Raw genomic sequence first — 26473 nt, forward strand, 5'->3', positions numbered from 1 at the left:
TTTGTTTTCTTCCTAAACAATTATAAAATTCCTTATTTCTAAAACCGACTGCAAGTAATAATTTGATGACGTCATCTGCTGCAGACACGATACGTGGCACGCGGGGGCGCCTGTAGTGTGAAGTAATGCATTTCCACTGGATTACAAAAAAAACCCCAAAAAGCAAAAAAAAAAAAAAAAAATCAATAATCTAGGATTGCTACGAAAAGAAAGTGGACTTCTACACATTTTTTTCCTTTTTAAACGTCTCAAAATACAGTTGTGATCAGAAGTTTACACACACTTATTCATAGGCATGAATATCGTGATAATTTGGGGCTTTTAGTGATTTCTTCGACCTGTTCTTTTTCCAGGTTTGGCTGATAGGACATCATACATCTTTAATGACTTTAAAAAACAGTCAGAATAATTCTTACTGGATATTTGACAACTCTTATTGTCAGACTTGGTAGAATTCATTTATAGTGACTGGTTTCATAATCATAGTCTACAGATTTTGAGGTCAGGGCTTTGAGAAGGCCATTCCACTGTCCTGTTGGAAGATCCAACCATGTTTCAAGTTTCAAATGTGTAGCTGTTGATTTGAGGTAACATTAAAGAATTTAGAAGTAATTCTCTTTCTTCATTTTTCCATCCACTTTGTCCAGTGTACTCATACCATTAGCAGCAAAAAGCCCCAGAATATGATACTATGATACTACTTTTGTCATGTTAAAGACATTGTGAAAGAAGCCATTAAAAGCCCCAAATTACAGTGACATGTTCAAAATGAGTGTATATGAATTTATTATTTATTAATTATTTATTACTTGAGGATTTAAATTTGAAAAATCCTTTTACTTCATTTACTGCAGAATTTCTCCAGTAATGCAGCATATTTTATAAAAGGACCACAGCTTTAGGATCATGACTACCGCATACACGAACTGAAGTGCAGTAAGCTTACAGTAAAACTTGTCTCTGAATGCAGTTGATTATGACACAATATTTCTACTCATGTTCCATAAGCAGTATGAAAGAAATGACAAAAATCACACCGGGAACAATTGCAGTATATCATTAGTTTTATTTTATATATTTACAGAAGAATAGTGTCAAAAAGGTTTTATTATCATCATTCTTTTTATTATTTTTAACGGTGCTGTGGGAAACATTTGCATCGGCCCTGAGAGTTGAGTCCCACCCCACACTGGGATGAAACCACAGGTCTCTGTGAACCTCTGCAGCAGAACTCCCCTCAGCTGATGTAAATCGCATCTCTTCTCAGCACATGGCTGACTGATTCCTTTCACAGAACCCTTTATTATACAGTCACTGATGGGCTGGTGCTCGTGTGATATCTAGATCTCTCTCTACAGTTACAGAAGTCAACTGTTGTCCGCTACACAAACCCGACAGCCACTGCCAGAAAGTGCCAACATCAGGTTGTTGATGTCTTACCCAATAGCGCATCTCCATGATTTAGTCACCTCTTTCTCTCTCCCTTTTATGTAACACAATGTGATGTTTACTACACTGTCTGTCGCCTTCTCTGGAACAAACATGACGCACTTTTATAGGGTTTATTTTCATGCCCTCAGGTGATTATTGTTCCCCAGCGGGGACCCCATACCAAAGGAAAACACCATTTTGCACATTGAAAACACTGGGAATCACAGGGAAGCACTTTGCACAGTAACTCTACACTATAATGATCACTTCAACCACAGCAAAGGCATCCAGGAATCATCAATCACTTCAAATCAATATTTTGGAATGAGGAATAGCGAATGGTCTTATTAAATTAGCTGGCTTAGTTTTAAGAGGTAAAGGAAATCTCTTATGAGAGCTCCACTCCTCTTTAGTTGTTTTAGTCTTTTAAATAACTAACAAATGTACACATTTTTCATAGTTTTCTAGCATGTTAACCATAAACTTTCTAAATTAAAGCTTTTATCTTAAGTGAAATGTTAGAAAACAATCACTTGGTGCCAACTAGGGATGTTATTGCAAATTCACACCATTTTAAAGCCGATCGTAGCTGAATAATAGATGAAATTTCACGTTCTAATGAAACCTAAAAACAACAACTTAAAGTCACTTTGAAAAGGCACCGTTTATACCCGTGAAGTGCTTTGATGTAAATTACCATAAGGTTGAACAGTATGTAAAAACAACACTGAGAAGGCCAGTGGTATTTTCTTCTTACAGAAACTCTGCTAAAATTAAAGAGTGAAGGAATTGTGGCAGCTGCTAATGAAAAGATGTCCAAATGTTCTTAGTTGTACCTTCTGTGATTTTTATGGAGAAGAATGTGTGTTTGTTGTTTGTGATTCCTTATGTTGCTTCTGTTTCCACACACTTTACTCTTTAGGGGGGAGAGCAGTGATGACGGATTAGTCACACTCCTGCCTGACATTTGCTTCTCATTCTGTCCCTCTCCCCCGCTGCTGACACACACAGCGACCCTTCGGCTCAAGTGCTTCAGATGGACACCACCACTCCCCTCATCACATGATGGAGCACTGCTCGGCTGACCCGGCCCCGGGGCCCCCAGGAAGATTGAGAGAGTCCATGTCAAAGTTAAAGCCAGGAGGCTGGAGAGGAAGAAAAAAAAAAGAGGAAGAAGCCTATAAATATTTGTGCTCATTTCAAATCACATAAAATTCAGATTAAAACATCAACCGCAGTTCTGTTATGAAAGGGACAATCAAATGACAGCACATTTTCTTTCCCTGAAATCTTAGTGAGGTCAAACACACAATGGTGTTTTTACTTACCGCATCACCTGCTAGCTCTTTAGGTGGTTGTCCAAGGTCTTGCAGCTGTTGGTAAAAGAAACAGGATAAGTTACCAGTTTCACTCTACACATAAACTGCTTTTTTATGAGATAAGAGATAGTGCTGCATCACCTTTTGCATCAGGTCCATGATCCTCTCAAATGTGCTCTCTTTATCTGCTGCACCCTCTCCCTCTCTCTCAAAGAGCTTACAGATGTCTCCCATGATTTTGGCCTGCTGCTCATAGCGCTGGTAATCCTCTGGACTAAGGCTCGGTTTGTTGGTTTCCAGCCACTCTGGGTACTGCAAGAATGAAGTAGAGTTAATACAAATACTGAATGGGACACTGCAGAATATAATGTCTGCTATAAAACCAAAGGCACACCTTAGTAGTGATTTCCTTCAGAGATGGATAAAGAACCTCCTTAGAGAGAAGATTCTGCATGATAGACTGCATGATGGGCAGGATGTTTCCATCATCACCACCTCCTTCACCCTCCTCCAACCCTAGGCCTTCTAGTGCTTTGACAAGATCATCTCCAGCTAGTCCCGAAGACTGCAAAAAAACAATCAGACTATGAAGTTGCTCTCATTTGCAAAACCTTCATTATATTTGCTCAATTTCAGCTTGACCCACCTTCAGGTTGTCTGCATTTTTGGCCAGCCCCTGAAGGGTTTCTTTTAGACAGCAAGTGAATTCTTGTTGGGAGGCAGTGTCAGTACCTGCTCAGAATAAACAGAGTATTTTCTGTAAACTAACAAGCCAAAATAGGCAGAAGACTAGAAGTAAACTATAGTCAACACAAGCCTATATCTTACCAACTTTTCCCGCAGCCTCTGATAGCTTTTGAAAGTGTTGGAGAAGCTCCGGCTCCTCCTGAGCCAGCTCCGTCATGGCCTTCTCCCACTCCTCCTTAGCTTGGGCAGCCATGTCCCCTTCAAAGAGAGTCTCGAAGAGCTTACAGTCCTCTAGCAAAGGGGGCTGAGACAGGCAAAGAAGAGAAAACAAACAAAATCCCTTATATAGAAATAAGGAAAAACAGAGGAAGATGTTCTTCTTTTCAGTGCATCTGAATTGAAACAGTTTTGTTTTTTTATTCTAGACCCGACTCTAGCTTACAATGTTTTAAACTTGACATAAACCTGCAGCAGTCTTGCTTCCTAATAGTAAAAGAACCAACATTTGAAAGCTCAAAACTAAAATAACACTGACACTTTCTAGTTGCAGTTTTGGATAGAAAATTAACAGAAAAAGACAAAAGCACTGCTTTATCAGTCAAATATTGCCATCTGCAAATACTGATATTTACTGATATCAGGAAATAAGAAAGTTGCGATGTTTATCTGTTGTGTGACTTCAGTTTTTTGGTGGTGAAATGTTAAAAAAGTGATGAAGGACTGAAAAGACTTCAAATTGTGTCAGTTATTTCTTAAAATCAACATGTCCTAGATTCCCTAACATTAGGGGTAATAAATTTTAAAAAAAAGAAAATGTATTGGTATTCACTATAAGCCGAACTTTTATTTAAAAATTTGCCACCGTGACACCACCATGGTTGGACTCAACTCTGATGGAGATGAGACAGCGTACAGGACGGATGTAGAGAACTTGTCCCTCTGGTGCTTAGAAAATAACCTGAAGCTGAACGTCCTTAAATCAAAAGAACTCATAATGGACTTCAGGAGGCACAGACAGGTCCATTCCCCTCTCATTAGAAATGGAGAACGAGTGGAATCTGTCTCCACCTTCCGGTTTCTGGGCACCCACATCTCAGCTGATCTCACCTGGACCCACAACACCATCGCCCCGGTAAAGAAGGCCCAGCAGCGGCAGCACTTCCTCTGTGTCCTGAGGCAGAATAATTTGAACCGGAAGCTGCTGCTGGCCTTCCATTCCATTCTAAATATTATATTCTAAATTATTTCGCAAGCACCTTTTGTGCACCACTGCTGGCTGAGGACGAAGCGGCTGCAGGGTCGGGGGCTGGAGGGGCGGGCGCCTTGTCAAAATCATCCAACGCACCTGAAAGAAAGCGATGATATTAGAACCAATTCACTCAAAATGCTTTTAATGGTTTCATACTCACTGACAAATAATTATCCAGTTATTCTATTGCTATGGGATAACTGGATAACATATAATGCTGCAGCAATTTTTCTGAACTTTAAAATAGTCATTCTTGTTTTTAATCAACTCATTCTGTGTTCAAAATTTAAAAAAAATTCATTATCAAAGAAATGAGCAAAAACATAATATATTCACATTTTAAAACACGAAAGCAGTGACTTTTTTTTTTTTTAAACTAACCAATTAATCAACAATCACTTCATTCTTCAAACACCAATTCTGGCCTTTAATTAGGAAAACAACAACCTGCTAAAGTTTAAACTGAGCATAAGAGTGGCAAAGACAGGTTATTTAAATAACTTAGAATATGGAATGGTTGTTCTGAAACTGCTGATTTACTGGGCTGTTCCCACACAACCATCACTGGGGTTTACAGAGAATGGTGTGAAAAGAGAAAAGATCCAGTGAGCAGCAGTTCTCTGGGTGAAAATGTCATGTTGATGTCAGAGGTCAGAGAATAGCCAGGAAGCTTCGAGCTGACAGGAAGGCAACATTAACTTAAATAACCACTCAATGCAACCAGTCAACATACAAAATATGCAAAATACATCAAACTTTGAAGTACATGGGCTATAGGGGCATAAGACAACGCCAGGTGAAATTCCTGCCAACGAAGAACTAATTTGAACATTAGAAGATTAGAAAAGGTTTGACTGGTCTGATGAGTCTTGATTTCTGCTGGAACATTTGGATGGAAGGGTCAGAATTTGGTGTACATAACACAATAATATGTTGTCTTATATAAGACAAATGATGACTTTAAACTGAAGGAAAAACATATAAAGCGGTTTGAAGATTTTTAGCCCTTTTCTGATTGTTTTATTATTGTTATGAATGTCTTTTATATTGAAAACCTACTGTTGAGAAAGTAAAACTGTAGATGATTTAGCCTTTATACATATTTGGAAAAATAAAACTGTTTAAATCCTAAGCTGGGTTGTTTTGAAAATTTGCCTTAAACAAAATATGTAGTTAAGGAAACTGACTCCGTGTTCTGTGCAGATACACGATGAAGGGCACAAACTGAACCCGGATAAAGTTATCTGACAGCAGAGACATTAAGCGATTCGTGCTGACGTTTCTTCTTGGACATTACTCCTGCAGACCCCGGCAGGAGCACCTGACGTTGAGCTAAGCCCTGACACGATGAAAGCACAACAACAACAAAAAAAGGACACAGCGACACCACGAAGCTGCACGAAAACCCCACTGCTGTGTTCAGAAATACACACACTGATAAAATATTAATGCCGACTCTTACTGTCCAATAATTCTTCCAGCTCTGCATCGTGCCCATCGGACGACCCTCCTGGTCCTGACGCCATGATGTTGCCTTCACCAACCCAGCGCGGAAACTGCCGCTTCTGCTGTAAAAATGTCGCAAACACCTCTACGTCACTCCTCCGAGTGAGCGCCGCCTCGTGGCCGGTTAAATAGTTTACTCTGGAGCAAAGTGTTGTTTAGTGTTCTGGAAAACACGCACACAAAAGCACAAATGTTTACATGATACTTCCTGTATTTTATTTGTGTTTGTATTAGAATTTATGTGAGTTTTTAAATGTTTTCTATTTAATTGTGTTCCCCTCCTTTTTGTCATTATCCCATCTTCACCTCATTGATCTTATTTGTCCATTGATCTTACAATGGACAAATTCTGTATCTGTAAATGTATACTCATTGATAAGAAACCACACTGATCTGTACATTTAGTCAGTTTAAAACTCGCACATATTAAACTACAGTTGTTTTATTTGAGAGTTCTGATAGAGAAGTATAGAGAAGATTAGAAGGACTTGGACTGTGAATCTAGCCAAAGTGTGTGATAGAATGAAGTCAGGAGTGGCAGAGAAGTGTGAGGGCGGTGCGGGACACGTGTGAGGACAGTGAGACAGTGGTGATGTATGCAGTTTAATTGATAGATGGGTTCAAGGTGGACAGGTTGGCAGATGAGGTCAGCCTGGAGTCTCTGTGGACGTCGACGTTGGTGGCTCATATTGTGATCTATATTGAGAGCAGGCAGCAGGTGGAAGAGAGCCTGGAGAGATGGAGGTTTGCAATGGAAAGAAGAAGAATGAAAATACGTAAAAGGCAAGATAGATTACATGTGTTTGAATGAGAGGGAGACAGGTGTAAGAGTGAAGCTGCAAGAAGCGGTGATAGTAAAGGTAGTTGATTTTAAATACGTTGCGTAAACCATCCAAAAGTAATGGATGGTGCACACGAGAGGTGAAGAAGAGAGTGCAGGCAGAGAGGAGTGGGTGCAGCCAATCAGGGGTGATGTATGATAGAAGGCCAGCAGCCAGAGTGAAATACAATTTTAAGGCTTACAAGATGACCTGCTATGATGACATCTTAGAGATCATGGCGCCATCACTGGAAATGGTTACATCAGAGGGGCAGCTCAGGTTGAATGGCTTGGAGACAAAGTTAGTAAGGAAAGGCTGAAATGGCTGGATCATGCAAAGAAGATGGATAGTAGATATACTGATATGCATACATTTGACAAAGGGTGTTGAAGATGGAGCTGCCAGACAGAAAGATTTATCAAGACATCACATATTTGCAAAAATGCTCCGAAGTTTTTGGAGACGTCCATTTTTTGTCATGCTTTGTGGCAGCTTTTGAACATCTGTGACATCTATTAATGTCAAATCTAGCCTTTATTTAACAACATAAGCAAACTCTATGTTACAATAATTGCACAGCCATTAAGGATCAAATCAGTTTCTGAAAAATGTTCTGTTTTTTCTCCCTCTGCTTGCATCTTACTGTCTTTGAGGCTCGGGACCAGCACTCCTGTTGTTGGACAGAAAGACATCAGTAAGTATTTTGGTTTTCCAATATATTAGCAACTGTCAGTGACATTTATATTAATCAGGCTGAACTTTAATCATACTTTAGATCAGCCTGTTTTACTTATTGTTTTATTTGTCCTGTGGTTTGGGGAAGTTGTTTCTTTACTGATCTTTTCCTGTCTTCTGTTATTAGACTTGAGATATGGCTGCACGATGCTGTTGCTGGTGACTCCAGTTAATTCTACAAGACATGCTGTGTAAGTAAACAAACAACAGTTTGGTCTGCATTTCTTGAAAGATCACATCCCCCAAACTTAGTTTAGAGGGTCTACACTGTATATAGTGAAGTCTGCAAGTTTTCTAACAGCAAAATTTGTTTTGTTCCCAAATCATTTTGCACATCATTAGAATGAAAGTTATTGGCCATGTTTGCATAGCCCTTTTTAAAATGATGCTTTCATGACATTATTGTATGTTGGGTGGGGGTCAGGGCTATCCAGACTGACAATTGGGACATTGAATGTCACCTCTCCGCTGGGGAGGGAGCCTGAGATTGTGTAAATTGGAGTCTGTTTTATACCAAATGCAGAAAAAAATGTTTTAAGAAAGCAATTAAGTTCATGTTCATGTTTGTTTTGTTTTTGTTCCAATATGATTGTTTGCTTGCAGGACACCAGGAGAGATGAGTCCTCCGTCACAGATGGTGTGGTCAGTGAAGATGGTCGCCTGCAGGTTCAAGCTCATTGCATCTCCAACACACATCCACTGCCACTGTACTTAAGGGAAGTTAAAGACTTTCTTCTGCACCTACATTTGGATCACCTCGATCCATGATAGTCATTCAGGCAGTAATGCCTGGACTGGAAACAAGCCATCCTTAAAACATTACAACATTCCAGCTCCTGTGTTGGAATGAAAAACAAATGTGTTGTTTAAATTAGAGATTGCACTTGTGACAGAACAACAAATATTTTATTTTGATTATATAAGTAAGTACAAAACAAACTTGAGGTAGGCCTAAACTTATTTTCAGAATAATTAGATCTGAGAATGTGTTTCATTGTAAGATTATAACCGTGATGGCAATATAATTGTTTGTTGTTCAGCAGAACAGTGTCCAGTATGTTGGCTGTTATACTTTGTTGTGTTTGAAAATAAAAGTTGGGCTGATTTTTAACATCATTACAAAAAGTGTTGTTAATTATTTTTAATCATATTCAGGTTACCACAAATTGTTTTTTCATTTAGTTGAACTTGAAATGTTTGTCAGTAGGTAAACAATTAAAATTGTACAGTCAGAAATATCAAGTTATTCTTAATACTGCAGACTTGCAATGTATAAGTTGTCCTAACAGTCATCTTAAGTAAGCTTTACTTAGTTTTTTTGAGGCAATGAGTTTCCTCAATTTTTTTGAGTTCTGGGAACTAATTAGATTTTACAGTGTAGCCCCACAGGCCTTAATTGTTGAAATGTGAACGATTTAAATAAGTCAAATCAGTCTTGTATAAATGCCTATGTGATACCAGAGGTCGGGGGTTTCCTTTTTCTATTTTCAGGAAACGTCTCAGTTTTACAGTCCATACAAATAAATATGGTTGTCGGGGTGTCGTTGCTAAGCAACAGCATGAAAAAATATACTCCGAGTGTAAAGATTCAGAGGGAAGCGCTGACAAATGTTTAGCACATCCGGCCCGTAGCGATAGTAACGCTGATGGAGATGACAACATTGGTGGGGCTTTCTAAAACGTTAACGTCTAATTTTCTAATCAGATATCAGGCAACTCAGGGGTGTGTCCAGGATGGTACGTTGTGGGGAAATCTGAATATTTAATCACAAATAAATACAGTGTAGAAAGTAGGTGGATGCTTTTCAGTGTTTAAACATTAGTTTTCATTAATCAACTAATTTTCCAAGGAGCGAAACACATACTTATATAATTGCCCCCATATAAAAGTCATGTCCCCGCTTAAGTAACACAAAGGTTTTAGGATACCATTATTATCAACATCACGTTGTTAGATGATAATTATTGATTCATTAACCTGTACGTCACTTTTACTTTGCTGCTGGAGATTATTTTACTTACTGAGCTATATATTTCTGATTGGTAGTAAAATATGCAATATAATAATTAACTACAGCTTTAAAATAAACAGCAGCCTACAAGATTTGCAAGTAAAATAAAAATAGAATATAGAACTATATTCTATCACCAGCCCTATGCTTTTGTCCAGTGACATTATGATTAACAGTACTACAATTATTCAGTAATACTTATGTAGTTATGACCACGTGTGAATAAATACCTGATTAGAAGGAGAAAGGAAAAAAATATTTTTTTTAATCAAATCTTTTTTTTTAATTATTATTTTATTATATTTTAGTTGTTTATTTTTATTTACTGCTACTGGGATTATGGTTGATCTGAGCTGTCCTAACTCAAAATGCTGCAATGCAATTTCAAAGTAAGTGGAAACAAGTGATGTTAAATCGAGATTTTGAGATTAATAACCTGAAACTCTGACTTACAGATGGCAAAAATAAGTAAATAAATGAATCAGTCTCTCTCACACATATACACAAACACACGCACATACAAATCAGATTTGGAAACAAGCTTCCATAGCTTATAGCAAGGTATTGCTAATTTCCCAGCCATTTTCTCTTATCAGCTTCTTGGGTTCTGCCACCATCTTTGCCGTTCGTGAAATCTCCCTTAAACTTCAGTCCAAGATGTATTTGAGTGATACTGAAATTAATTTAGGTCAGTGTTCAAAATAGTTAAATATCACGATGGGTGGCAAGTCGTGCTTCTAGAAGGATTCTGGCACAATCAAAAGTGAACTTTCAGGTAGCTCTGCATTTCCAACAAGCATATCATGCTAACAGACTTCACATAGAAAGCTGCAGTCACTCACAGAAGCTTTTCATTATTTTGATTCCCTGCTTTTCATTAGTTTTGCACCAATAAATAGTATTAAACTAATTAGGAAGATTAGATACGAGGGCTCAGAGTAACAGAGCAGTAGCCTGGGTAGCATGGAGGAGGGAGATGAGGAGGAGGAGAAGGAGGATGATTTAAGTCAGACGAGAATAACGGTGCAGACATTTGACGCCTAATTTGGTTTTTTGGGCGGGGAGCAGCTCGTCTGAGCTACTAGAAGATCCAGCCAGGGGGCTGAGGACCTGCAATCGTCGGCTCTCCTACCACTTGCATGTTCTCAGGAGCTGAGAGCAGCAGCAGCAGCAGCAACGAAAAGCAGAAAGGAAACTTCCCGCTGTGGTGTTTTTGCGATCAAGGTAGGCGTTTTGAGAAGTGTACAGGAAAGTTCACAGCACACAGTGGTAGACTTTACTGAGAAGAATTGATTACTTAGTCTACACTTTTATTTTGAAAATCTACAGGCTTTCGACGAATTAGAATTTTCCACCACGAGGAGTAACTTTAAATATCCAGATGTTTTACTAAATATTATCGCGTAGTTCGATTTTTCAAAAGAAAATGTTTGTTATATGTTTTTGAGACTATATAAAAGACTGCAGTGTGGTGTGTTTCTGTGGTTGGAGCAGGGTGTGGCAAGTGGCACTCCCACTTTACTGTCAATGAATGAACTGCATGAGACTAAAACAGAGCTGTCAAACTTACATGTTTTACTTTACAAAGGGGTTACATTCTCCTTTTACCTATTCCCTGATATGCCTAAATATTTCTTCTTCTTCTTTTTAAAGTTTTTCCTTTAATTTTAATTAAGAGATGTGGCTTTTGTTGAGTGAAGAGAAGAGAAGCAAAATGTGATCCTCACTGTACCTTTTATCAGAAGGATTTTGTGCCTCGACTACTTAGGCATTTGCTGAAAAAATCCTATCAACCTTTCAAAACGCAGTACTCAGTTTTGAATACACTGACATCATGCTCTGACTTGCACATACTGAAATTGTTGGCCAACAGTGTTCATCTTGTGCCTCCATCTCTGTAAGTGGATTATAGGTGAAATTGAGTAACTAATGTTGTGTCATGGCAACAAAACAAGGACACCACATGACCTCTCTGCTGGGACACTGAAACATTCGTTTCCTGAACATCTTGACATGATAGTACATCTTAACATTTGTGTGTGCGTGTGATATGTGTAAAACGACTGTGCAGAGGAGCATGATGCTGTCACATCCTGATATAATCTATTTTCTATTTTCAGCATCTCTTGCAATTAAGGAAGCCCCCCCCCCCCCCCCCCACCCCTTGTGATTTCCATGCTGTGCTGTGCGACGACACTTTTTCCACGCTTTTTTCTCTATCATGACTATTTTTCTCTCCTTTATTCTTTCCTGATTCAATTCCACAAGTAGCAAAGCAATGGCAGTAGGAGTAGCGGGACTGATTTTTCCATTACGACCCTCCATATTCATTTATTTTGAGTGGTTTACACAAAGCATAATCGGTACCCTGACTCTCAGGCTGGGTTGGGACTTTTGAACAGGGGGGGAGAAAGAGGACAACTGATGGAAAAGAGAGGGAGTAGCCAGCCACCAAATGAGACCACGAGGAGGAAAGCAAGGAAAGAAAAAGAGAAGAAAAGACAAAACTTGGCAAACATGACAAAGTTACCAGTTGTTCAGCAGCAGCCAGACTGCAGCACATCTGGAACCCATGAGTAACTTGGAAAATTTTTATAAGAAATAGGGGAGGAGGTAGAAAGAGAAACGAGGAGTGGTGAAAGCAAGGGGCCTTGTAGTGACTCAGCCTTCAGCTATTCCACTCCATCACTGTGTTTAAACTATGTGTCCTTCTGTGGCCAAGGCACAGGGCTTCCCCCGTGTTCCCCTCCTCCTAGGGTGAAGTGAGTCACCCTGAATCAGTTTGCATGGTCTTTTTTTTCCATTTCTCTCTTTTTGTCCACTTCTTTGTCTTGATACCTCATCACCAGTTTAGATTTTCACCTCCTCGTCCATGACTGTGTCATAGATGTTTAATAGGACTAATGTAAACAGGCCTTTTCTCCATGTTTATAACTGTCTCTCTGTGTAAGCTGTGTAAGGAGAGGAGCACTTGTGGAGCCAAGCAGGCAATAGGTGTCATGAGGGGAAGGGAGGAAAGGCAGCCAGTGTTGCCAGAGTGAATCTGAGCTGTGAAATGTTAGCTGTGGAAAAAAAAAAACAAGGAAACAAATCCAACCCCCCAAAACACCACTGTAGATCAGCTGCTATATAGAATTTTCCTAAAAGCATTAGCAAGCACAATGACAGGATATGAACTCTTCTGTAAGTTGACTAATCTTGTCAACCTTGCAGTGCAGTGCAGCTGCCCAACCAGTTGCAGTTTGAGGTAAATTATATTATCTGGAAAATACTTGCATACAGATCGCTAAAAGCATTTTGTAAGTAATTTTTGGTATGAAGTCTGGAGATAACACTAGTACTAATTATTTTGGGTGGAAGGCTGAGCAATAAAATTGAGCAAACGGTAAGAAGGATGAGGGATAAGTGTACCAAAAGATATAAGGCAAAAACAGCGATGCTGTGTTTTGTATCAATTTGTATCAAGTTAAGTACTTTTTGAGTGAAAACGTTGCATTCAGCTCTGTCATGGCAATTTTGTTTTCTGACATTTTAAAGTGTGCCTAGCTGATTTCCAGCTCTGTAGCTTTGTAAAATTAACAGAAAAGCTGTTTGACTTCTACCATAGAGCCACTCTCTTCCCTTGCAAACAGAAGGTTTGAACATTTAGTGGGTGGGGCTTCTGAGCCTGAGCTGTCTGGAGCTCGAGCTTTCGTCTGAAAAGGATTACCACTAAAAATGGTGACCTGATTATTTGAAGTGTTGACCACTTTAACATGTGCATCCACCATTGTGACAGTATGACACCCCAACCCCTGTGGATTTGTAATCTTCTGCATTGAAGCGTTAAGTTTGGCATTCTGGTCATGTGGATGCTGTGGTTAAATCAAACCTTCATTTACTAAATGAACACTTGCCAATCTGAGGAAGACTCAAAGTAGAAATTAAGAGTATAAACACACTTTATACTGTCACCCAAAAAAGTAAGATTATATATAATAAAATAATAGTGCATTCATTCTCTTCATCATTAAAAATGTTTTTCATTGTCTAGTCATTGTAAAATGCTAATTTTAATAGTCGACATAATCGTGACTAGTCGACTAATCGTGGCAGCCCTAGATGACAGACAGGGGTCTGGGGAGTTTGTAGCATAACACCCATCTCTGAGGACATGACTATTGAGCAATGTCTGAAAGGAAGAGGCTGCACTTGGTACTTCAATTCTGTTGTGAGAAAACGTCTGGAGCTTGTATGAGACATAAACTACCAGAGAAATTAAAATGGTGTGTTTACCAGCTGATTTGACCAGATGTGAATGGGCTGTGACCACAGTGAACTCATTATTTGCAGTTTCGAATTGGGTTTTTAGGATTTGAGTTGTTGTTTAAGTCATTCATGAAAATACAACGGTAGAATTGTTCCACTCAGAAACTGGTATGTAGTCGGATGAACCCTGTTTGCGCACAGGTTGCTGGTCTCGCATAGTTGTCTCTTATATTTCATCTAGAGCCATAAAAAGTTGCATGAGACTCTAAAACACCACTTACTAATCATTATCTTTTTCTTCTTACAGATTTGTCTGCTTGACAGAGGAAACGCCCACAAATAAGAGGAAACTTTTCTGCTTCTCTCATCGCCCAATTCACCTCTCATTATGGCAATAGTCCTCCACTCCAGCCCTCTGCTGTGGACACGGCTGGCAGCCCTGGCTTTCTCCTGTGTGGCATTCTCTGTGGCCGTGCATGGTGCCCAACTCGTGCACGGCACCGGAGACTGGTGCATCTTCTGCTGGGCCTTCAGCTTTGCCGGCACTCTGCTCGTGATTCTGGTGGAGCTCTTCGGCCTGCAGACCAAAGCCCCTGTTTCCTGGAAGAACTTCCCTATCACCTTTGCCTGCTACGCTGCCCTACTCTGTTTGTCCGCCTCTATCATCTTCCCACTCTACTTCCTCAAGGGTTTATCGGGCTCCAGTTCGGTCCGCGACTACCGTATCGTGGTAACCGTCTTCTCCTGCTTGGCTACCATTGCTTACATAAGTGAGGTGAGCATCAGCAAGGCGCGTCCAGGTGAGGTGGCCGGCTACATGGCCACAGGACCTGGACTATTGAAAGTCTGTGAGACCTTCGTGGCCTGCGTCATCTTCGTCTTTGTGAGTGACCCCGTGTTGTACGACCGTCACGATGCACTGAAGTACTGCATGGCCGTGTACTGCATCTGCTTCATCCTGTCAGCAGCCATCATCCTGCTCTGTATAGGCGAGTGTACCGGGTGCTTGCCTTTCCCATTCCCCCGGTTCCTGTCAGCCTACGCCATGCTGGCCGTGGTCCTCTACCTGTCAGCAACCATCATCTGGCCTATCTTCAACTTTGACCCCAAACACGGTGGGGATAAAAATAGGCCATACAACTGCAGCTCACAACCGGGGTTGTGTTTGTGGGATAAGCGCATGGCAGTGGCTGTACTCACCGGTGTCAACTTCATCCTCTACCTGGCAGACCTGATCTACTCCACCCGTCTAGTATTTGTCAATGCTTAAAAAACAGGAAATCACGCTAGCAGTATGCTCCAAATAAAATTTAATTTGCCCACTTTGACAAAGGCTTTGGAATTGCTGTCTCTTTTATTGCTACAAGCAAATGGTGGCATACTCAGTCTAGCACTCTGATCACTTTAATGGTATCACTTGAGGACAAGCCGTGATAGGAGACTAGAGAACAAACTTTAGCATGATAGCACAGCTGAGACAAATCCTGTGTGACTCAATTTGTTGTTTTAAATTTGCCCTTAAAATAATATGATTTGACTTTTGCTAGAACCAGACAGAAGGAGAAAAGCATGCCCTATGGCCCAAGCTGCCCTAACTGTGCAGTGGTAAATATGGAAATGCATTTAAAAAAAGAAAAAAAAAACAAAAGAGAGTGTGCTCAAACCATGAATGAAGCTTTTCATAGGTAGAGATTGACATATTCGGCTGGTCAAAACACAGATCTTGCGCTCTTTTTGGCCCGAAACGTTAAAAATTAGCCCTGAAACCTTGCCGAATTAATTTTGTGTGAAGTATACTGCATGACTGAATTTCTTAGAGAGGAAGAGAGAGAGAGAGAGAGAGAGAGAGAGAGAGAGAGAGAGAGGGGAGGAGTTGGAAGCAAGTTAGTGGTTGTGTCTACACATACAACAATATGACTTTCTGTTCATGTATTGGGGCATGTAAATGGCAAATATTTGCTTCCAGTCACCCAAATAGACTCTTATCTTTTATATAGAGACCTGAATGTGATTGCTGGAATCTGCTGATATTACTCAAAATTTTTAATGGTAGATCAGTTCCCATTTTTATACAGAAAATACATTTTTCATGTATGCAGGGATGCTTTGGATAGTAGTAATCTACCAACAGATTTCCCAAAAGAAGGCCACGTCTTATTTACATGCTGTGTTCATGTAAATAAGACAGAAAAATAAAAACAAAGCTAATGTTGAGTTTTTGTTTGATACTTTTGGCAGAGTGTATGTCAAAAGTGTATATATAAAAAGAAAATCAGTGAACATTTCAGATTAACTGTTACAGAAAATATTGCAGTGCCATGTGACTGACTTTTGTGGCCTTTTTTTTTAAATGGCATCATTAAACTTCATTGCAGTACACAAAGCAGCTGACAGGGTTGCATCAGTCAGTCATTTCTTTAAGTTCATATCCCAACAATTCAACCACTTAAAGAAGTGATGAATTGGTTTACATGATGTTAAAGATGATTGGTAGGCTAGCTTTTGCTCTTGTTATGGAATGTGCATATCTGTGAGCTATAATCTATTGTAAGAACATATATGGATTTAAAGAAACAAGAAAAACATATAGTCAAAGTGCACGTATTAATGTTTTCATTGTGTGTTTATATTTCTGGTGTCTCCAAATATCCAAGAACCTACTAATGCTGGTCCCTCACAGCTAAGGTTATATTCATTACATCTATTTGTTTTGTACTGCTTATAGAAATCTAATAAAAAGGTTTCTCTCAGTCTAGATGTTCTTAGGATTGTAGTCTTTACATTTTTTATACTTTGCTGTTCCAAGTGTGGAAACCGCATCAGTGTTGAAGGAAAATGTATTCCAGTGTTTCAATAAATCCACATGATTAACAGATGTTTGTGTGTTACTTTCATGTTTTTATGCTTTGGTTTAGTCCCCATATGATCCAATTTGAACATTTTATTTAACTCTAAACTTATTTTTAGCCACCCTGTTGGTGTAGCTCCTCTTCTTAGTCAAGGCTGAAAAATGCCAACGTCTATTAGAAGCTGCAAAATCTGGTATAGATATTTAATACTAAGTGTGTGACACACACACATAGGAAAATAACTGGTAAATAAGTAGGTACCTGTCCAAATGGAAACAGCCAGGGTTTAAAGCAAGAGCCCAAAAAAATCAATACCTTCAGTGGCAACACGGGGCTGGCTCCAAAAGTGAGTCCCACAACCAACTCTAATGTTAATACCTCCACCTTTCCAGCCAAAAAAAAACAGCGTGTTGGTCTAAAGAGCTTGGAAAGAAAGCAACTGAACTTCTTTGAGTTTCTTGAGTTTCTATTTAAAACTGAGGTGAAACGCCATTGTAATGGAGAATGTCACTTTAAGAGGGATGGACTTGACCTCCTGACTATGAATAATGAAGATGATAAGGTGCTGACTCTATGAATCCACAATCTCAACAGGGTTGTCCGATAAGAACAGATGGCTTATCCACAAAATCCACTGCCACTCAGGTATCTGCCGTTCACTCATTTATTTAACAAGAATCCGAGGTACACATCCATAATGTGAGTGAGGGGATTTAACAGGCTGTAAAATGCTATATGCATTGTGTTGAAGTGATGGTGTGGTTTCTGTTGGAAAGAACATAAAAGTCTTCCATGATTATGTGAACAGAGTGAATTAAATGTGTAATACAACAATACAAACAATACTGGGTAGTGGAACGTTCAACCAAAATAAGGGAGTATCAACAAATGCTAATTTTACTATTTGCATAAACCCTAACTAGGCACTTTACACTATAGCCAACATGAGAAATTAGTGACGGTCCCTTAATGACCGCATGGCAGAGGCTGCTTGGGCAGTAACATTCAGTAAACAAAGTGTGCGCCAAGGATTTAAACAAGGGAGGATAATGGCTGCAGCAAAGAACAAACAGGATAAACACAGAAACTTACAGTCTCATGGACGCACACTGCTAACAGCACAAGGAACGAAAATCCACACGGTGAGTAAAACTCTACTGACTCTCCCCACCTGCAGCTCCGACCGAACTCTGCGTCGAAGTGTGTGCGTAATGATGAGGTAGAATTGTGTCTTCTGATTGGTGAAGAGGATGGGTTGCCTCACCGCTCACAGCTGTATGCTGATATATTTACTCGGCAGATGTGGCTCTGTTCGTCGGTTCAGCCGATGGGCTGGCCTTTTGTACAGCCGCCCCCAACTTTGCGGGGCAAAGGTGCACTTCACTCAGGAAGGTCAGGCAGTAGACTCCGGTGGAAGAGCTGTGAGTCTGATGAGTCGAGCCACTGGTCGGGTGTATGTCTTGTCTCCAACCTGTATCTGAACTTTCCGAACCCTGCCATCTGCTCCAGGGATGACTTGGATGACCTTACCAACTGGCCATATGGCACGAGGGAGCTGCTGGTCCACAATGAGAACGATAGTGCCAACAGTCAACTCATCTCTTTCCTGCTGCCATTTATGCCGCATCTGGAGTGAAGGTAGATAATTCCGGATGTAGTGGATCCAGAATTGATCCGCCAAGGCTTGACACTGCCTCCACCTACAACGACTCAGGAGTTCTGCTTCTGGGTAGATGACCTGTGGCATACTGGAATCAGGCCGCCCCATCAACAACATGTTGGGAGTGATTGGATCAGCATCTGCTATGTCTGAGGAGACATAACCTAGCGGCTTAGAGTTGATGATGCTCTCTACCTTGCTGAGTATCGTCCTAAAGACTTCCTCAGTGACATGCTGCAAGCCGAGAATGGTATGCAGCGCAGACTTGATGGAACGAGTCTCCCGTTCCCAGGAACCACCGAAATGTGGAGCCTATGGAGGGTTGAAACAAAAATGAATCTGCTGGCTGGCCAACTGTGACTTCAGAGCTGGGCCGAGGGCGTTGAAAGTCTCCTGGAGTTCAGAGCTACCACCTTTGAAGTTGGTACCTTGATCCGACAGTAGTTCGAAGGGCTTCCCACGTCTCGCGATGAAACGACGCAGTCCCATCAGGAATGAGTCAGTGTCCATGCTGGCAAGCAGATCAAAGTAGACTGCATGGGTGGTTAGGCATTTGAAGATGATCCCCCACCGTTTCTCGGTACGCCGCCCCATCTTGACAAGGTATGGACCAAAGCAGTCCACCCCAGTTGAATAGAAGGCTGGGCGATGAAGTCTTAAACTGGATGAGGGAAGGTCAACCATCTTGGGAATGACCGGCTGACTGCGCCACCTCCTGCATTCAGGACAGTTGTACTGGTGCTTCCGGATGGTCTCTTGTCCTCGAAGTATCCAGAACCTGCGCCGGAGCTCAGCAAAGACCCTCTCGGAGCCTGGGTGAACAAGCCTGCGATCACAATCCTGGATGATGTGCTTTGTAATAAAATGCTGAGGGTCAAGAACGACAGGATGCAAGATGTCTTGACTGAGGGTTTCACATCTGCGAAGCCCCCCCCCCCCCCACGGATCAGTTGAACCTCTGGGTCATACTAAGGAGCTAAGGCAAGTAGGCGACTGCTGGCAGCTACCGGTTTGTGAGATGACAGCCGAACAAAATCTTCAGGAAAACTGTCTTCCTGTACCTTCTGGAGGAATGCTAGTTCTGCTTGCCAGTAATTCTCTGCTGTGGGTGTTGAGTTGGCAGCTGTCCCGTGGACAGCTCGAACGTAATCTTCAGGCAAGTCCTGGAAGCCACCGAAAGAAGCAACATCAGAAGCTATCCTTCCGCAGCTCTGATGAATCATCAAGGGAAATGTGGTTTGGGAGCTCTGGGCAGTATGATGCCATCTGCCAGAGAAAAGGTGGGCCCCGGCGCGACCGATGATGAGCGGTGAGCTGCGAGAGCAGTAATCCCCGAGTGATGTCGTCGGCAGGATATCTCCACAGGCCCCCTTCAGTTAGCTCTTGAATATCTGGAGCCTGGGATTGGGACTGGAGCCAGTTCAGGACTGTAGTGGAGTCTGTCCAATAGACAATGCTTGAGATACAAAGGGTGAGTTCCCTCTTGAGAACGGCAGCAAGCTGGGCTCCCACATGAGCAGCACAGAGCTCCAACCTCAGAATGGACTGTTGACGGACGGGAGCAAATCGAGATCAGCGCGGCTAGGAAGGCTACCTGGATTCCCCCCATATGATCTTCCGTCCTAAGGTAGGCTACAGCTCCATATGCCTTCTCAAATGCATCGGAGAAGATGTGGATGCTCTGCTTGCAAAGGGATAGGTCTGTCTCTGGCTGCACATAACAACGTGGCAGGGAGACATCAGGGAGCTGAATCAATTCACTTTCCCATGCATGCCACAGCTTCAGCAGGTCGATTGGCAGATTCGGATCATCCCAGTCTCTCCTTTTCCGCCAGAGATGCTGCATCAGGATTTTGGCCCGAGTGGTGTAAGGAATGAGGAGGCCAAGCGGATCATACTGCTTGGCCAGAACCCAATAGATGTTGCGCATTGTGGGCTCCACCAACTGCTCGGTGTGCCAAATCTGATATCTGAGCTCATCAGACTGACAGTGCCATTGCAGGCCCAGAGTCCGCTTTGGTACATCAGTCCCATTGGGGGAAAACCACAGTTCACTGCTCTGTGAGTCTGATCCAGGTGGCATATGACTGATGAGTTCTGGGTAGTTAGAAGCCCACTGTCGTAATTCGAAGCCACTGGTGAGCAGCAACTGCTGGATTTTGTTGACCAGTTGCTGGGCTTCAGGAAATGATGCGAAGCTCTGGAGGAGATTGTCAACGTAGAAACATTTCTCTACTGCGTGACGGGTATCTTCGCTGGGGCTGCTGTGATCCAGAACGTGCTGCTGCAGAGCATTGGTGGCACAGCAGGGATGTCGCCCTGAAAGGCAACACCTGCCATTCGTAGACATCTGGTTGCCTCGTGCAATCCATCTCTCCAGAGGAAACGGAGGAAAGGCTTGTCCTGAGTCAAGAGGTGGACCTGGTGAAACATCCCCTTGATGTCACTGCTCACCGCAATGGGATACTCCCGGAAGCGAAGTAACACACCCAGGAGCATCCAGCCCAGGGTAGGACCAGCTAGGAGATGCTGATTCAGGCTGGTACCATTGTGCACAAAAGAACAGTTGAATACAATGCGATCCTTGCCAATATGATGAACCATGTGGTGTGGTATGTACCAGGTGTTGCCATCTATATCCATGTCCGTGATGGTCAGTTTACTCACATAGCCTGCATCCACCAGCTTCTGAATTTCCTGGTTATAGGTGGCTGCTCGTACAGGCTTCTTCAGGAGGCGCTTCTCTGTGGCTCGCATGTGACCCAGGACAGAGTCCTTAGTGGAATGAAGCAGGACTGGTTCCTCTTTCCACAGCAACGGGGCGGCATATCGGCATATCTTCTCCTCTAGCATCTTGACAGCCATGGTATCTTGTTTTGAACGTGTGGCCACTTTCTCATTCTGGTATGGGAGAACATCCATCTGCCAGAGCTTGGCTACATTACTGAGAAGTTCAGCACTGGGAGTCAGGGTGCTTGTGAGTAGACACTGAGGAGTGGAGGCTTGATGTAGAAGAACCTTGGCTGGACCCTGCAGAGTCCAACCCAGCCGTGTCTTGAGTGCAGCTGGTCCTCCCCATGGACCCAGATGTACAGGCTCTATTGGAGTCAGGAGATGTGGGTAGTCAGAGCCAATCAGCAATAATGGTTGAGCTTGGTGGAACGAATGAAGTGGAAGACCTCACAGGTGGTGGTAGGACCTTTGCAGTGCTGGATGTGAGTGTTTGGCGAGCCCAAGCTCAGTGGCATCTTGGATCCGGAACCGTTTCCAAGGGCTATAGAGAAGGAAACGGAATGTCCTTCCACCGTTCTAATGTTTGTCGGATGGTTCAAAGCGCCAACTCCTCCCTCATTCCCTGAAGGCCCAGCTCTTGGGCAGCACTGTGAAGAAGGATTGTGCGCTCTGACCCATCATCAAGGATGATTGAGGGTCCTCTTCTGGACAGAGATCTCCGATGTTATTCCCGGGATCTGCTGGAGCCACTCGCCTAGCTTGGGAGTCACCGCACCTAGTGCTCCAATTACCACGGGGACCACCGTTACCTTCACCCTCCATATCCTCTCGAGCTCTTCTCTGAGCCCTTCATATTTATCTGTCTCGGTCATGTCTGCGGTAGGCTTGCTTAGCATAGGGGGTCTAGCCTTAGGACCCTTACTGGATGCAGACGCCCCAGGCAGGAATCGAACTTGCGATCCTCTGTTCCAAAGGCGTGTAGTCTAACCACTACGCTATCCAACTGCTATCATATATATATATATATATATATATATATATATATATATATATATATACGTATATATATATATATATACATATACATACATATATATATATATATATACATATACATACATACATATATATATATATATATATATATATATATATATATACATACATACATATATATATATATATAGATATATATATATACATACATACATATATATATATATATATATATATATATATATATATATATATATATATATATATATATATGATGCATGTACCCATCACCTCTCTTCTCAGAGATTCCTTTCAGCTTTGTGCTAACCCCAGGGTGTGAATCAGTGACAACTGTCACAACGACTGTAAATTTTTGACCACTGGAGGCTGCAATTCTGTTATGAGAACAAGTCTGGAGCTTTCATGAGACATAAACTACAAGAGAAATAAAAGATGGCGCGCTCACCAGCTGATTTGACGAGATGTAAATGGACTGTGATGGGTTTGACCACAGTGAACTCATTATTTGTAGTTTTGCGTTTTCACCATTTCATTTGTTTTAGCCATTCATGAAAATACAAAGGCATCATTGTTTCACTCAGAAATTATTATGTAGGAGGACTGACTCTCTTTGGGCACAGACTGCTGGCCTCACATAGTTATAGCTTGTATTTCATCTGGAGCCATAAAAAGTTGCATCAGACTCTAGAATACCACTAATCATTTTCTTTTTCTTACAATTTTCTCTGCCTGACAGAGGAAACTCCAACAAATAGGAGGAATCTGTTTTGCTTCTCTCATCGCCCAATTCACCTCTCATCATGGCAATAGTCCTCCACTTCAACCCTCTGCTGTGGACACGGCTGGCAGCCCTGGCTTTCTCCTGTGTGGCATTCTCTGTGGCTGTGCATGGTGCCAGGACCATCCCCATCATCGGAGACTGGTGCATCTTCTGCTGGGCCTTCAGCTTTGCCGGCACTCTGCTCGTGATTCTGGTGGAGCTCTTCGGTCTGCAGACGAAAGTCCCTGTTTCCTGGAAGAACTTCCCTATCACCTTTGCCTGCTACGCTGCCCTACTCTGTTTGTCCGCCTCTATCATCTTCCCACTCTACTTCCTCAAACATTCCACAGGCCCCAGTACGATCCGCGACTACCGTATTGTGGCAGCCTTCTTCTCTTGCTTGGCTACCATTGCTTACATAAGTGAGGTGAGCATCAGCAAGGCACGTCCAGGTGAGGTGGCCGGCTACATGGCCACAGGACCTGGACTATTGAAAGTCTGTGAGACCTTCGTGGCCTGCATCATATTTGTCTTTGTGACTGATCCCGTGTTGTACGACCGTCATGATGCACCAAAGTACTGCATGGCCGTCTACTGCATCTGCTTCATCCTGTCAGCAGCCATCATCCTGCTCTGTATAGGCGAGTGTACCGGGTGCTTGCCTTTCCCATTCCCCCGGTTCCTGTCAGCCTACGCCATGCTGGCCGTGGTCCTCTACCTGTCAGCAACCATCATCTGGCCTATCTTCAACTTTGACCCCAGACATGGTGGGAATAGAGATAGGCCATACAGCTGCAGCACAGAATCGGGGTTGTGTTCATGGGATAAGCGCATGGCAGTGGCTCTACTCACTGCTATCAACTTCATCCTCTACCTGGCAGACCTGATCTACTCCGCCCGTCTAGTATTTGTCAATGCTTAAAAAACAGGAAGTCAGGCTAGCAGTATGCTCCAAATAAAATTGAATTTGCCCACTTTGATAAAGGCTTTGGAACTGCTGTCACTGTTACTGCTGCAAGCATACTCAGTTTAGCACTCTGGTCACTTTAATGGAATCACTAGAGGACAAGTCGTGATAGGAGGCTAAAGAGCAAACTTTAGCATGATAGCACAGCTGAGACAAATCCTGTATGACTCAATTTGTTGTTTGAAATTTACCCTGAAAATGATATGATTTGACTTTTGCTAGAACCAGACAGAAGGAGAAAAGCATGCCCTATGGCCCAAGGTAACTGTGCAGTAGTAAATATGGAAATGCATTTTAAAAAACTCAAAAGAGAGTGTGCTCAAGCCATGAACAAAGCTTTTCATAGGCAAAGATTGACATATTCGGCTGGTCAAAACACAGATCTTGCGCTCTTTTTGGCCTGAAACTTTAAAAATTAGCCCTGAAACCTTGCCGAATTTAATTTTGTGTGAAGTATACTGCATGACTGAATTTCTTAGAGAGGAAGAGAGAGAGAGAGAGAGAGAGAGAGAGAGAGAGAGAGAGAGAGAAGGGAGGAGTTGGAAGCAAGTTAGTGGTTGTGTCTACACAGACAACAATATGACTTTCTGTTTATGTGTTGGGGCATGTAAATGGCAAATATTTGCTTCCAGTCACCCAAATAGACTCTTATCTTTTATATAGAGACCTGAATGTGATTGCTGGAATCTGCTGATATTACTCAAAAATCAATTCCCATTTTAATACAGAAAATACAGTTTTCATGTATGCAGGGATGCTTTGGATAGTAGTAATCTGTCAACAGATTTTCCAAAGGAAGATTCAAAAAAATGCTGTGTACATGTAGAAAAGACAGAGTGGAATAAAAACAACGATAATGTTGAGTTTTTGGGTTCTAGCAATTAGTCTTTTTTTAAGTTCATGATATCAACACTTCAATGATTTAAAGAAGTTATGAATTGGTTTACATGATGTTAAAGATGATTGGTAGCCTAGGTTTTGCTCTTGTTATGGAATGTGTGTGTCTGCGAACTACAATCTATTGTAAGAACATATCTGAAAAAAACAAGGAAAGCATATAGTCAAAGTGCACGCATTAATGTTTTCATTGTGGGTTTATATTTCTGGTGTCTCCAAATATCAAAGAACCTACTAATGCTATGTCAGTTTGTGTGGTACTGCTCATAGAAATCTATTAAAAAAGGTTTCACTCCGTCTACATGCTCTTAGGATTGTAGTCTTTACATTTTTTATACTCTGCTGTTTCAAGTGTGGAAACCGCATCGGTGTTGAAGGAAAATGTATTCCAGTGTTTCAATAAAACCACATGATTAACAGATGTTTGTGTGTTACTTTCATGTTTTTATGCTTTGGTTTATTTAAAGCTCCTGTATGGTCCAATTTGAACATTTTATTTAACTCTAAACTTTTTTTTAGCCACCCTGTTGGTGTAGCTTTGTCATGTCACAATGTGAGTCAATCCCCTTGTAAGTCAAGACTGAAATATGTCAAAGTTTATTAGAAGCTGCAGAATCTGGTATAGATATTTAATATTAACTCATTCACTGCCATTGACGTCTATAGACGTCAATGGCAGTCAACGTAAGTTGAACTGAAGCCCACCAGCAGTAAAAGTAGACCTGCAAGGAGGTGCAGGGTTTGCGCACGTACGGGATTGCGCAGTGAGACAAAAATGTGGTGCAAGTCCTGCACTGAAAAAAATATGTTGTTGGATTTACTTAATTCAATGGTGGACATTTGTTGCACACAGATGTTTTGTTTTGGCAGCAACTTAAACAATTGAGTTAAATTAACACAATTTATTCATGTTCAATAAACCTGTGCAATTTGTGTTGATAAAATGTGACTTAAACGTGTTTTGATGAAGTAATTTGAGCTCTTGAAATATTTTAATCCTTCACAATTTTCTCACTTTATCCCAACACCATTCAATAACTTTTACCCAATACTACTTGGTCACTTAAATGCTACATGTTATCTTCAAATTACATTTTGCTATTATATTCTAGCATCAAATATACAATTTTCAAATGGAGGCCTTATAACAGATTGTATTGTTCTCTTCCAAGATGGTTGCTGGCATCCACCAGTAACCTTTCAAAACAAAATGTCTAATTTCACTGCATTGACAGTAGGTAAAGAATTAAACTGACATTACTCCTCCACTGAATCTACATAAATCAACAGTTAAATAATGTCAGTTCTTCCGTGTTCTCTGGAATCAATCACAGCAAAGAAATTGGACTGTTTCTTTTGAAAAATGTTGGGAAAGAACAAATCAAAACATTCTATTTAAGGCCTCTGACGTCAAGATTCAGTTAAACAACAATTATAACTAAACAATTTGAGGTAATGTTAGTTTCCATTAACATTAAATTAGGTTACTGAATTGGCAAACACCTTCCTATTAACATTACCCATTTTACCCCAATAACTAAAGAAATTAGCACTTGCAGGTCAAAACCTTTATTCAAGAGAT

The 26473-nt window shown here is 41.4% G+C and overlaps 3 protein-coding genes across 3 annotated transcripts; 2 read left to right on the forward strand and 1 right to left on the reverse strand.

Annotated features, from left to right (window-relative positions):
* Positions 1-1046: 1046 nt before the first annotated feature.
* pex19 (peroxisomal biogenesis factor 19) lies at positions 1047-6270 on the reverse strand. The gene is made up of 8 exons (XM_026150637.1): positions 6149-6270; positions 4694-4782; positions 3579-3741; positions 3397-3482; positions 3145-3315; positions 2892-3062; positions 2760-2804; positions 1047-2576 (listed from the first exon to the last, which is right to left on the reverse strand). Exons 1-8 carry the CDS (start codon positions 6210-6212, stop codon positions 2490-2492), a joined length of 876 nt encoding a protein of 291 aa, XP_026006422.1. The 5' UTR covers positions 6213-6270; the 3' UTR covers positions 1047-2489.
* Positions 6271-10781: 4511 nt separating this feature from the next.
* Positions 10782-16883, forward strand: LOC113011324 (myeloid-associated differentiation marker homolog). Its single transcript, XM_026150807.1, has 2 exons — positions 10782-10984; positions 14316-16883. The coding sequence occupies exon 2, from the start codon at positions 14397-14399 to the stop codon at positions 15276-15278; it is 882 nt and encodes a 293-aa protein (XP_026006592.1). The 5' UTR covers positions 10782-10984; positions 14316-14396; the 3' UTR covers positions 15279-16883.
* Positions 16884-23067: 6184 nt separating this feature from the next.
* On the forward strand, positions 23068-24410 carry LOC113011325 (myeloid-associated differentiation marker homolog). The gene has a single exon (XM_026150808.1). The coding sequence runs from the start codon at positions 23068-23070 to the stop codon at positions 23947-23949; it is 882 nt and encodes a 293-aa protein (XP_026006593.1). The 3' UTR covers positions 23950-24410.
* Positions 24411-26473: the final 2063 nt, after the last annotated feature.

The sequence above is a fragment of the Astatotilapia calliptera genome, chromosome 18 (genome assembly GCF_900246225.1).
Source record: "Astatotilapia calliptera chromosome 18, fAstCal1.2, whole genome shotgun sequence".
NCBI classification, from domain to species: Eukaryota; Metazoa; Chordata; class Actinopteri; order Cichliformes; family Cichlidae; genus Astatotilapia; species Astatotilapia calliptera.

Bases quoted from the DNA above. Each gene is read 5' to 3' on its own strand.
- pex19 (XM_026150637.1), bottom strand. From the start codon at position 6,212: ATGGCGTCAGGACCAGGAGGGTCGTCCGATGGGCACGATGCAGAGCTG. The intron at 3,742-4,693 runs GTGCTTGCGAAA...TGCCTGTCTCAG, and splicing joins CCAGCAGTGGTGCACAAAAG to CCCCCTTTGCTAGAGGACTG. The intron at 2,577-2,759 runs GTAAGTAAAAAC...CTTCCTCTCCAG, and splicing joins AAGAGCTAGCAGGTGATGCG to CCTCCTGGCTTTAACTTTGA.
- LOC113011324 (XM_026150807.1), top strand. From the start codon at position 14,397: ATGGCAATAGTCCTCCACTCCAGCCCTCTGCTGTGGACACGGCTGGCA.
- LOC113011325 (XM_026150808.1), top strand. From the start codon at position 23,068: ATGGCAATAGTCCTCCACTTCAACCCTCTGCTGTGGACACGGCTGGCA.